General features: G+C 36.9%; 2 protein-coding genes across 2 annotated transcripts; both read left to right on the forward strand.

Annotated features, from left to right (window-relative positions):
- Positions 1-10,118: 10,118 nt before the first annotated feature.
- On the forward strand, positions 10,119-10,986 carry LOC110008931 (uncharacterized). The gene is made up of 3 exons (XM_020677274.1): positions 10,119-10,259; positions 10,367-10,601; positions 10,667-10,986. Exons 1-3 carry the CDS (start codon positions 10,119-10,121, stop codon positions 10,984-10,986), a joined length of 696 nt encoding a protein of 231 aa, XP_020532933.1.
- Positions 10,987-11,413: 427 nt separating this feature from the next.
- Positions 11,414-11,788, forward strand: LOC149499112 (uncharacterized). The gene has a single exon (XM_089721967.1). The coding sequence runs from the start codon at positions 11,414-11,416 to the stop codon at positions 11,786-11,788; it is 375 nt and encodes a 124-aa protein (XP_089578093.1).
- Positions 11,789-12,908: the final 1,120 nt, after the last annotated feature.

Genomic DNA, 12,908 nt, shown 5'->3' on the forward strand with positions numbered 1-12,908 from the left:
AGACTATAGATAGACTAAAGTTTAGAGATCCAGCCAGAGTTTATGCCATCAGAGGCAGGGAGAAGCAGGATGCACCAGATGTGATAGTTGGTATGTTCTTTTTTGGCTTAATTATAAATTTAGTATCTAAACTTTTGAAAAATTTCTATTTCAGTGTCTCAACAAAAAACGTTTGCAATCAAGTGTCGGAACCGATAAATTTTTTTCAGTCAGGTGTCTCCGTCCTATGTGGCTTACTAAAAACATGAATAGGAAGCATGAGATCCACTAATTGTTAAAAATAACGTTGTGTAGGATGCCAAATAGCTTGACACGTCGGATCTGACGTGTCAAGCAATGAAGTGTATCAAACCGATATTGCTTAATAATACGAATCGAACCAAAAATCATCTATAATCCTCTTCATTCTTCTTCCTTCAAGCAATCCCTGATCGCTCTTCATTCTCCATGAACCCCAGCCCGCTCCCGGTTACTAGCGCCACCATCACTGACCAAGCAATAGGCGACCACCACCTCCAGTCACTTTTCGGGACCCAAAAGTGAAAATGAAGTACATCACAAGGATTCTCCTCAAACCGAGACATATTCATATACAAAAAACCATGATTCTAACAATTGGTTTGAGTACTAATTAATCCAATAAAAAAATTCTTATAGAATTCTTTGAGAACTTTTATTGAACACAAAGTGAACTAGCAACACATAACTTTATTAAAAGCCACTAACTAGAAGAAACCCTCTAAAAAAGTGTAACAAATAGAATAACCCAACATAGTAAATGCCCAAACAAACTAAGTCAATAAATGAATTAGATTAAAATTGGAAAAAATAATAAGAAGAACAGAGTATATTTAGTCCTCTTTAATGTGATATATAAGACTGCAGTGATATTACATGTTTGAAGATAATATAAATTGAGAGACGAAGAGATTACCAAGAGAGAAAAGAGCGAGTGGATCTAAGAAAGGAGTGATTTTGTTTTTGTCATTTGGTCATCTTTCAACATCGAAGGGAAGCGAAATGGCATGGGACATTCCACCGAAGTTCATGAAATCTCCCTAGTCATCATCATCGTTGCTAGCAGCCAAATCTGGGCCATTGACAAAAGTGATATTGGAATGGACGATCGAATTCAATGGTGTGACCCAAAGCTAGCCTTGGCCACGGTTCCGAAACCGGCGGTTCCGATTCCGGTTCCAGAAAAATTGGAACCGGAACCGAACCGAAAAAGTCCGGTTCCGGTTCCGGTTTGGAACCGTCCGGTTCCGATTCCGGTTCCGGTTCCGATCCGGTTACAAAACCGACGGTTCCGATCGGTTTTTCGGCGAATCGCATAATTTTAAATTTTAAATTTTGAATGCCGGTTTTAAAAAAAAATTATTTGAACATAAAAAATTAAAAAATACACCTAAAAAATTTTAAAATTTGAAGATCGGTTTAAAAAAAAAATTATTTGAACATAAAAAATTAAAAAATACACCTAAAAAATTTTAAATTTTGAAGACCGGTTTAAAAAAAAATTATTTGTACATAAAAATTTAAAAAATACACCTAAAAAATTAAAAAATACTTCAATTAAATTTATTTTTTTAAAGACTTGAATTGTTGAGTATTGAACATAATTATTTTTTTTTAAAAAAATTTCAACTGAATTTTTTTTTTGAAAGTTTGAACATAATTTAAAAAAAAAAGGGCTTGAACTTAATTTTTTTTTTGTTTTAAAAAAAAATTAAGTTGCCTACGTATCCTCTTGGGGTTTAGAGGAATCAAAGCCCACGTAGTTCTTACTTACCTTATACCAATTTCACTCCTTTTACCTTAATCGCTATTTGCACCACCGGTTGATGTTCCCGTTGAGGACCCATCGTATAAATCAAATAAATCTTCATTTTCTTTTGGATTTTCTTGGGCTCTTAGTTCGGCCTTGGTCCAATCATCCACGCATGCTTGTGCTTCTAATGAATCGGGTGTCATACGAGATCGTGTTTCATCAAGTATGTTTCATCCTTGACTAAAAGCTTGTTCAACCGCAACAGTGGAGACCGGAGCTGCTAAAATTTGTTTTGCAAGTAAAGAAAGAATTGGAAAAGTATTTGCGTGACGACTCCACCAATCTAAAATTGGAAAATCAGTATCTGCATAATCATCACCAAACTCAAAAAAAGTTGTTAGATAATTATCAAACTCAGAAATAGAACTGGATTCCCTTGTTCTTTTTTGTCTTTGGAGTAAAACTTGTTGAGCAACACCAACACCACTTACCCTTTGTGTTGGAAATTGTTGAATATTAGATTGAGAAGAAGTAGAAGTAGAAGTAGATGAACTAGAAACTTGAACAAATTCATTATATAATTGCATAATATTTTTTTTAACTTCATGCATTACTACATTTATATTAACATTATCTTCTACATTAAGATTTAATACGTCATAATAAATAGTCAAATAATCACATAAAACATCCATTCTACATCTAGGATCAAATACAATAGCAACAAGATAAAGAGGTGATATATTTTTAAAATAAGATAACCATTTTTTTCATTGAAAAAATACAATCTTTTAATAAATCATCATTTTGAAATTCTTGGAGTGCAGTAACAATATTAATACACTTAGGTAAAAATAAATTAGATGTGGGATAATAAACCCCACTAAATTTATAGGTAGCATCATTAAAAATTTTTAAAATATCTAGAATTTTTGCACAAATCTCCCAATTTTGTGGATATAAATTAATATCCTCAATATTATTAGTAACAAAAAAGCATAATAATTCTTTATAAGAAAAAGACTCATTTAGTAATTCATATGTTGAATTCCAACGAGTTGGGACATCCCTTGGAAAACGTTTTGGTCTTTTATTATTTTCTTTACAAAATTTAGCACAACTTTTCATCAATTGGGGATGTGTCCATAAATATGAAATAGCTTTTTTAATTGGAGAAATAAAAGATTCAAGAATTTTTAAACCATCTTGTACACATAAATTTAAAACATGGCATGCACATCTTATATGAAAAAATTTACCACCAATATTTGGTTTACAAATTTTTTTAAGTTCAATAATTGATCTAGTATTTGCAGAAGCATTATCAAATGAAATTGAAAAAAATTTTTTTGTGAACTTATATTCATCTAAAATTGAAACAATTACTCTATAAATATTATTTGCAGTATGTTTATCATCAAAAACACGAAAACCAATAATTCTTTTTTGAATTTTCCAATCATCATCAATCCAATGACATGTAATACCCATATAAGAATGCATTTGCCAATGATCACTCCAAACAACACAACAAATTGAAACACAAATTTTCAATTGAGAAAATAAAAGCTCTAACTCTTTTTTTCCTTTATTATATAAAGAAATAATAGTTCGTTTTACAGTATTTCTTGGTACTCTTTTAGCAGAAGGATTTAAAGCTTTTTGACAATAATTATTAAAACCTACTTTTTTACCAAAACTAAAAGATAAATGTTCCATAGAAATCATTTTTGCTAATTCTTCTTTTTGTATTTTTTCAGAATATTTAAATAAAGAAAGGTTAGAAGCGTACCCGGAAATTTGTTGTTGAGACCGATCAACTCCTATTTTTGTTGGATGTTTTGTCTCCAAATGCTTCCAAAATGATCCATAGCCGCCCGCTTGTTTAAATTTATAAGATTTTCCACAATAATTGCAAATTACATCGTACATTTTCTCACCTTTGAATTTTTTTGTGAAATGAATGGAGAATATGTTGGAACTTTGTCTTATTCTTGTAACAATTTTTGCTCGTTGCTCTTGCTCTTGCTCTTCATCTTCTTGAAATTGCTCATTAAATTCAGATTCTTGAGTTGGAATATCCAAATTTTCATTTGGATAACCCTCAAAATTAAATTGGTCGGGAATCATATCATAGATGTCGTTTGTAGGGATAGATGATTCTCCAATTTTTCCCTTGCCCTTACCCGAATTTGAGTTTTCTCCACTTGCCATTATATGATAATAAAATATAATTTGGAAAATTGAATAAAAAAAATTAGAGAGAATAATTACTTAATAAGAGAGATTATAGAGTAGAGAAGAATAAATGAATAATATAGAGTAGAGTGTAGTATATTGTAGAGAGAGTAAGTAGAGAGTGTAGTATATTGTAGAGAGAGTAAGTAGAGAGAGTTGAGATTTTTTTGTAATGAATTTGTAAATAAAATGAGGTATTTATAATAAATCCAAAAATTCATTTTTCCAAAAATACCCTTGAAACTAGCCGTTATGTAGCCGTTTATAGCTGTTGGGAGGGGTAATTAAGACATTTCACAACAAATTTTTTTTTTAAAAAAAACAGCAGGTCTGACAGTTACAACGGCTAGAACCGCCGGTTCGAACCGGCGGTTCTAACCGGACGGAGAACCGGCGGTTCCAGTCCGGTTCCGACCGGTTCTCTGGAACCACTGGTTCTGGTTCCTTATTTGCTGGAACCGGAACCGAACCGGATTTTTCCGGTTCTGGTTCGTCCCGGTTCCGGTTCTCACCGGTTTCGGTTACGGTTCTGGGCCGGTTCGAACCGACTGTTTCGGTTCCCGGAACCGTAATATGGCCATGACTACCCAAAGCTGATTGCAAAGATTGGTATAAGAGGAAGGGTAAGGTCGTCCTTGACTCATCTAGTGCACTAAAACTCGCCGATGGAGGCGTTAGTGGCCAAAGACTACCCTCCTCTCACTTGTTCTTTCACGCAATAGAGGGTCAAAGGAAGAATCACTTTTGGGTCACAAAAAGTGACCGGAGGTGGGGGTCGCCTGTTGCTTGGCCAGTGATGGTGGCGCTAGTAACCGGGAGTGGGCTGGGGTTCATGGAGAATGAAAAGCTGTTAGAGATCGCTGAAGGAAGAAGAATGATGAGGATTGTAGATGATTTTGTTTGATTTGCATTAATTAAGCAATACTGGTTTGATATACTTCACTGCTTGACACATCAGATCCGATGTGTCAAGCTATTTGGCGTCCTGCACAATGTTATTTTTTAACAATTAGTGGATCCTATGCATCCTATTTGGACTGATGGTAGATTGTAGACATAAGAGAATTGCCCTTTAAGCATCTTCAGGTGAAGAAGTTGTATTTCTAAGAGATAGGCCAGATTTCATCCCTAATGTTATCTCAACTACTGCTGCCAAGAAGATGATTCATCATGGTTGTTAAGCTTTCTTAGGTTGTGTGCTTAAGCCTAAGAAGGAGTCTCCAGGTGTGTAGGATGTACATACTGTTCTAGATTTTACTGATGTGTTTCCTGAGGATTTACCAGGGCTAGCTTTGGACAGAGTAGTTAAGTTCAGTTTCGAGGTGAAAACGAGTATCGCTCTAATATCTATTACCCCCTATCAGATGGCACCTACAGTTTTAAAGAAGTTGAAAGTACAAATTCAAGAATTGCTGGACAAAGGCTTTATCTGCCCTAGTGTCTCTCTATGGAGTGATCCGATACTATTTGTCAATAAGAAGGATGGAACTGTGTGACTTTGTATTGATTAGAGACAGTTGAAGGGTGGCCATAAAGAATAAATATATGTTACCATGGATTGACGACCTATTTGATCAGTTGAGAGGAGCTTGTGTCTTTTTAAAGATCGACTTAAGGTCTGGGTATTATCAGTTGAGAGTTAAGAAGTCAGATGTGCCTAAGAGTGCTTTTTAGACTCGATATGGACATTATGAATTCTTAATGATGCCATTCGATTTGACTAATGCTCCGGTTGTATTCATGGATCTAATGAACAAGGTTTCCATCCTTATCTTGACCAATTCATAGTGGTGTTCTTTGATGATATACTGGTGTATTCACGAACAAAGCTGATCATGATCACCATATAAGAACAGTACTAACAAATTTGAGGCAAAAGGAGTTATATGATAAATTCAACAAATTTGATTTATGGTTAACATAAATAGCTTTCCTGGGTTATGTTATATCAGTTAGGGGTATTAAAGTGGATCCCAAGAAACTTGAAACGATGCTTGACTAGAAGCCACCAAGAAATGTTACTGATATTAGAAGCTTTTTAGGTTTGGCTGGGTATTACCAGCGATTTGTCAAGGGGTTTTCAATCATTACTGCCCCTATGACAAGGTTACTTCGTAAAGATGTTAGGTTTGAGTGGATTGAGAAATGTCAAGCCAGTTTTGATCAGTTAAAGAAGATGTTAATAGAAGCACAGTGCTGATTCAACCTGAGCCGAGAAAGGTATATGATGTTTGCAACAATGCTTCCCATAACGGACTTGGCTGTGTACTTATGCAGGAAGGACAGGTAGTTGCTTATGCATCGAGGTAGTTAAAGCTGCATGAAAAGAACTATCCTAAACATGACCTGGAGTTAGCAGCCATCATTTTTGCACTAAAAATCTAGAGGCATTATCTGTATGGGGAGAAAAGTAGACTCTTTATTGATCATAAGAGTCTTAAATTCTTGCTTACTTAGAGAGAACTTAATTTGCAACAGAGGAGATGGTTTGAGTTGCTGAAAGACTATGATTTCACTATCGACTACCATCCTGGCAAGGCAAATGTAGTTGCTGATGCGCTTAGTAGAAAATCTCCGGTAGCCCTGTAGGCAATGAATATTCACTTGTCCATAGCTAGTGGTGGAGTTATTAAGGCCGAGATAAGGGTTAGGCCTACTTTGATTTAGTAGATTCAGGAAGCCTAGGTTAATGATGAGAAAACTTCCTTGTGGAAAGGTCTGGTTTAAGAAGGTAAAAAGAAAGGCTTTATAATCAGAGACAATGGTTGTCTGTATTACGGGGATCGGATTTGTATACTGAAGATTCCTGAGCTAAGGAAGGATTTCATCCTCATAGCAATCCCTATGCCATGCACCCTGGTGGAAATAAAATGTATCAGAACCTGAGAATTCATTACTGGTGGCCAGCCATGAAGAGAGATATCACAGAGTTTGTATCTAGATGCCTAACTTGTCAGCAGGTTAGGTAGAGCATCAAGCTCCATCTGGGTTGATGCATCATATTTCTATACCTGAATGGAAATGGAATAGGATAACTATGGATCTTGTGATTGGTAATCAACCCAACACTAAGGAGTAGATCAAAATCTTCATCAAGGGAACCAAGCCAGCTTGCCGAGAGAAGTTGTATTAAATGCCTTTGACTAAGTTTTCACAAGTTTATGAGGTTGGAACCACCATAGAGGATAAGATGAGGAAAGATAAGCAATATGGGAACCATTCTAGGAGCTTCAACAAGTCCAGTTTCCAAGGGTCCAGTTCTTTTGGGAAGACCCCAAGTTCAAACAAAAATACCACAATTACTACCCTAGATTTGAGGGCCGCCAGTACGCAGCCAAGGAGATTCTCCAATTTTGGTACTCCTCTGTCGAAGGTGTTTGAGAAAGTTAAGTCAGCGAGTTTGTTACCACCGGTAACACCAAGACTACCTCCGAAACCTTTGCCAAAGAACTTCAACTGTAATGCCTATTTTCAGTTTCACCAAGGCAACGATCACACTACCAACCAAAGTCTTCGGTTGAGACATGAAACTCAAAACCTTATCGATGAAGGCAAGGTGACAGATCCTGAGAAATCCAGGCTGAGCAGAGAACCAATCCATTGTTGAACTTTCGCAATGTGCCACCTCCTAAGAATCTATATATGGCTGAGTCTGGTAAGACTCTTAAGGAGGTGACGTCCGAATTTTAGGAGGAGGAGGAAAGAAGAGAAAGAGAGCAGTTACTGGAATATATTTTTGTGATGGTCTTGAAAGTGTGGGACGACAATGATGAGGAATGGCTGAACCAGAATGAAGAATGGGTAGCGAAGATGACTTGGTAGTGAATCTCGTTATTTTGGATGTTTGGAATAGTGAGGAAGAAGAAGAAGCTAAAGCAGTGAACCATATGACATGTAGTGGTCGAGTTTATCAGCCTGATATGAGCAAGGTTAGAGCAGAAAATGAGAAAGCTAGTCCATCGATCGTGTCGAAGAAAGAGGATAAAGATGACGCATTAATGAAACAGTTGAAAAGAACCCATGCTAATGGGAGCATGTGGGACCTACTTGTCTCTTCCAAAAAGCAACGAGAGGCTCTACTTAAAGCTATGGTCGAGATTCTAGTCCTGTCATCAATCTCCACTGCTGACTTTGTAAGGTTGGTCCAACGTAACCCCCTTACAATCACTTTTTCTGATGACGAACTTCCCTTTGAGGGTAAGAGTCACACCAAAGCCCTGTTCATTAAGGCAGAAGTGAGAGGCAGGGTGATAGCTAACGTCATGATTGATGATGGCTTAGCTTTGAATGTATGTCCATTAAAGCTTCTGTCAAAGTTCAAATTGAAAGTGTCAGATTTAGAACCTTCAGATGTTGTCATCCGGGATTATGATGATTCCAAGAGACAAGTAAAGGGCATATTCAAGACATGTAAAGTGGGGCTGATCGAGAAAGAGACAGAAATCATTGTCATAGACATTCCCCCGACTTTTGTTTTGCTACTTGCACACACATAGTACCATTCTTTGGGAGGTGTGCCATCTACGCTACACCAGGAAATTAAGTTTCCATTTAATGGTAAAGTCATCACCATCCCAGCTGCCAATGAGAAGAGTGTAGCCACACTGAATGTTGACAAACATGTCATTCTCTCATAGACTTGCTTCTAAATTGTAGTCCTTAGTACCGATATGAGGCCCACTGTCTCCAGCATCATGAAGAAGATGAACTTTGAGGATGGGAAAGGATTAGGAAAGAACCAACATGGTATTACTGAATTACCAGGAATTCACACTTAGAGGAACTGTTTAGGCTTAGATTTCAAATATGGAAGCACTTAAATAAGAACACTCGACTGGTTAGACATGGATGAACGTTTCGCCTGTTAGAGTGAGCATTCCTCTCGATGTCTATTAATAAAGCCTTTTGAGCACAATCAGAAGACATACCCAGGCCTAGAGATTTTTGCAGATGTCATTGATATCCTGGCGGTAAAACCAAAGCAAGAGAAAGAAAAATAAGAAGAGAAAGAACATGAAAAAGAGGGGATTGAAGGGCCATAGGCAGCCAAGGAAGAGGCCAAGAAGGAGGAGCAAGTTGCTCAAGAAGAAGAAGGAAATAAGAAGGCAAGCACCAAAGAAGAAGATGAGGATCTTTCGGATCAAGTGCTCAAAGCAATCCGGGCCTTCATTGAAGAAAGCTTTGAAGAAGCTGAATCCCCTTATGATGTGTTGATTTATGTTAATAATGACTCTGAGTGTAATGAACTCTCCATACTTTTTAATGAAATGAACTTCAATTTTACTTACTTGTTTGATGTGTTTCCTGATGGTTCCATTTATCAAGGAGATAAGCTCATGTGCATATTTGACATTAACTCATCATACATGCGTGAATTTAATATTGGCATAAAAGATAACCCACATAATTTGTTAATTGGGCCAAACTTAACGTCATAATTAAACATAAAATTTCAAAGTCTACTTATGGACAAGAAAGAGGCCTTCGCATGGAGCTATGAAGACATGCCTAGGATAGATAGGTCTATAGTCGAGCACTCAATTTCATTGTATCCTTGGGCTAATCCAATGAAACAAAAGAGGAGAAGACTAAGACTAAAATGGGCTGAGAAAATCAAAGAGAAATGACCAAGCAGATAGATGCAAGATTTTTAGAAGTAGTTCATTATCTAGAGTGGCTAGCGAATATAGTCCAAGTTCCCAAGAAGGATGGGCAAGTCAGAATGTGCATGGATTACAGAGATTTGAATAAAGTATCGCCAAAAGATGATTTTCCACTTCCTTATATTGATATCCTGAGAGACAGTGTACTGATGATGGGATGCTACTCCATTTTGGATGGGTTTGCAGGTTATAATCAGATTCTCATGGCACTGTTAGACAAGGCCAAGACAGCTTATAGAATTCAAAACTTTTTATTACTGGGTGATGTCGTTTGGCTTAAAGAATGCTGGGTATATGGGCCAAAGGATGGCTACCACACTATTTCATGACATGATCCATAAAGAATTGGAGGTTTACATTGATGATATGATTGTCATGACTAAGACACCAGAGGAGGATCCAACAGCCTTAGAGTGATTCATGAATAGAGTGATCGAATACAAGCTATGACTAAACTCGAAGAAATGTGTGTTCGGGTTAACTTCGGGAAAGTGTTAGGATTCATAGTGGGTCCAAAAGGTATAGATGTCGATCTAGACAAAATCAAGGCGATCCAAGAGATGGAGATGCCTAAGACAGAGAAGCAAGTGAGAAGTTTTCTGGGAAAATTCGATATATCAGTAGGTTTATATCAAAGTTGTCTATCGTATGAGATCCAATTTTTCAACTGATAAGGAAATTTCAACCAATGAAGTGGAATGATCATTACCAGATAGCCTTTGATAAGATCAACGAATATTTGTCAAGTCTTCTAGTTTTATACCCACCAAAACCAAGAAAACCACTAATTTTGTACTTGACATTGGAAGATGCCGGAATTAGAGCCATGTTAGCACAAGCTGATGAAGCGGGTGTTGAGAATGCTATGTACTACTCGAGCAAGAAACTTCTTCCAAATGAACAGAAGTATAACTTGATCGAAAAGACCTGTTTGCAATGGTATGGGCAACCATAAAACTTCGACACTACTTTCAGTCTTACAAGGTCATAGCAGGTTCAAGGATGGATTCGGTCAAATATCTATATGGAACACCAGCACTAGTGGGGAAATTAGGAAGATGGTTAATCCTATTGTCAGAATTCGACATTGAGTATGCCATAAAGAAAACCGTCAAAGGACGAGCAGTTGTAAATTTTCTAGCAGCACATCCAGTTGAAGATAATGAGCAATGGGAAATTGATTTTCCCGATGAACATTTGAACTTAGTAGAGAAGAAAGGATGGAAGCTTTACTTTGATGGATCAGCTTATAGTATCGGAGTCGGAGTAGGCATCTTGTTAGATCTCCACAAGGAGAAGTTATCCCAATGTTGAAAAGGTTGCGGTTTGCAATTACAAATAACATGGCAGAATATGAAGCCTGCTTATTTGGGTTAGAAGCTCTTATTGCCGTCAAAGCTGAAGAAGTTGAAGTCATTGGTAACTCAAAATTGGTAATTGAACATGCTAACTAAAATTGGAAAGTCACGAAAGATAGGTCAAAGATAGGTTGAAGCCCTATATTGACTACTTGCATATTGTTATTTAGAACTTTAAGAGAGTAACCTTCACACACACAAGCATAATGAACAACCAAGTACTGGATGCTTTAGCAAATGTAGCATCAGCCTGGGAAGAGATATCAACTATGCCTAAGAAGCCGTTTGTGATGTCTTCAGGTAGTATCCCTTGCTATGAAGGAGAAAAGATTATGGATATAGAGAAAGAAGTTTAGCCATAGTTTCATGATGTCCTACAACGAATGACTAAGAGAGCGTATCCAAACTCAGTTACTAGAGATGATAGAAGAGCAATACAGCATTTGGCATTGCAATTTACAGTCTTAGACAGACAGTTGTACAAGATAATGTCAGACGGGGCATTATTGAGATGTGTATCAAGGAAAGATGCTGAAGAGATCATGGAACAGATCCATGCAGAGGTTTGCGGCACCCATATGAACGGAAAACTGCTAGCTAAGAAGATTCTCAGACAAGGATTCTTTTGGTCGACGATGGAAAAGCATTGTATTTCTTTGGTAAAAAGGTGCTTTGAATGCCAAATTCAAGGAGACCCGAGTCACATTCCACCTTCAGAATTACATCCTTCTATTTCGCCATGGCCATTTGCAGCTTAGAGAATAGATATCATTGGCAAAATTTCACCACCTACTTCCAATGGACATGAATTTATAGTGGTGGCAGCAGACTATTTCTCGAGATGGGTCAAAGCAGAATCATTTAAGAATATCAGCGTCAAGCAAATGGCCAAATTTATTGAAATGAACCTGATCTGTAGATATGGGATCCCCTATCATATAGTGATAGATAATGGAGTTCAGTTCTAAGTTAAAGGAAGACACTATTAGAGAAGTATGGAATTGAACATCATAAATCTTCACCATATCGTCCACAAGCTAATGGGGCAGTCGAAGCCATAAATAAGAATATTAAGAAGATATTGAGAAAAATGGTAGAAAATCATTGAGATTGGGCAAGAAAATTACAGTATGCTTTATAGAGCTATAGGACCACTGCCAAACCTGTAAATAGGGCAACTCCTTATTCTCTAGTCTTCGAAATGGAAGTCGTGCTACCAATAGAAATTGAAGTGCAGTCCTTGCGCATAATAATGGAATCCAAGATTCCAAAATGTCAATGGGCCGAGAATCATGATCAAGAATTAGCACTCTTGGACGAAAAGAGGCTCAATGCCCGATTGATGGATCAACTATACAAAAGGAGAATTGCTAAGCACTTCAATAAAAGAGTTCATCCAAAGCTACTTAAAGTAGGAAACTTTTTCCTGAAACAGATACGGCCAAACATTCATGACCCGAGGGGGAAGTTGAAGCCTAACTGGAAGGTCCATTTTTGATCAAGAAAATGTTTTCAAAAGGTGCAGTGAAGCTATCAAACATGGAAGGCAATGAATTCACAGAGCTAGTCAATTTGGATAGACGGAAGAAATTTTATGTGTAAATCAAAACGTTTATAGCAAAGCCCAATCGATAAAATTCACCTTTTGTGTTCGTATTAACTTTAAAGCTTGTTATGTTAAGTTTTTGTTAATGTGCAAATGATGTGAATTTACACTGGTGACATAAAACAACAGAAAATATATCAAGCATTTTTAAGCAAAAGACATTTCATTCATAATAAGTGCACTCGTCCATGTAATTGCACTGTCAATAACTATTTAATACATTTCATTAGAAAGCAAGATAGAGGCATCTACATGTCAGGTCCTAATAGGAA

Source organism: Jatropha curcas, chromosome 1 (assembly GCF_041381405.1).
Source record: "Jatropha curcas cultivar XTBG-Jc1 chromosome 1, XTBG_Jcur_1.0, whole genome shotgun sequence".
Taxonomy (NCBI): domain Eukaryota; kingdom Viridiplantae; phylum Streptophyta; class Magnoliopsida; order Malpighiales; family Euphorbiaceae; genus Jatropha; species Jatropha curcas.

Excerpts from the sequence above, each read along its gene's own strand:
- LOC110008931 (XM_020677274.1), top strand. The coding sequence starts at position 10,119 with ATGACTAAACTCGAAGAAATGTGTGTTCGGGTTAACTTCGGGAAAGTG. Across the intron at positions 10,260-10,366 it reads TGCCTAAGACAGAGAAGCAA|TGGAATGATCATTACCAGAT; the intron begins GTGAGAAGTTTT and ends CAACCAATGAAG. Across the intron at positions 10,602-10,666 it reads TAACTTGATCGAAAAGACCT|GTTCAAGGATGGATTCGGTC; the intron begins GTTTGCAATGGT and ends AGGTCATAGCAG.
- LOC149499112 (XM_089721967.1), top strand. The coding sequence starts at position 11,414 with ATGACTAAGAGAGCGTATCCAAACTCAGTTACTAGAGATGATAGAAGA.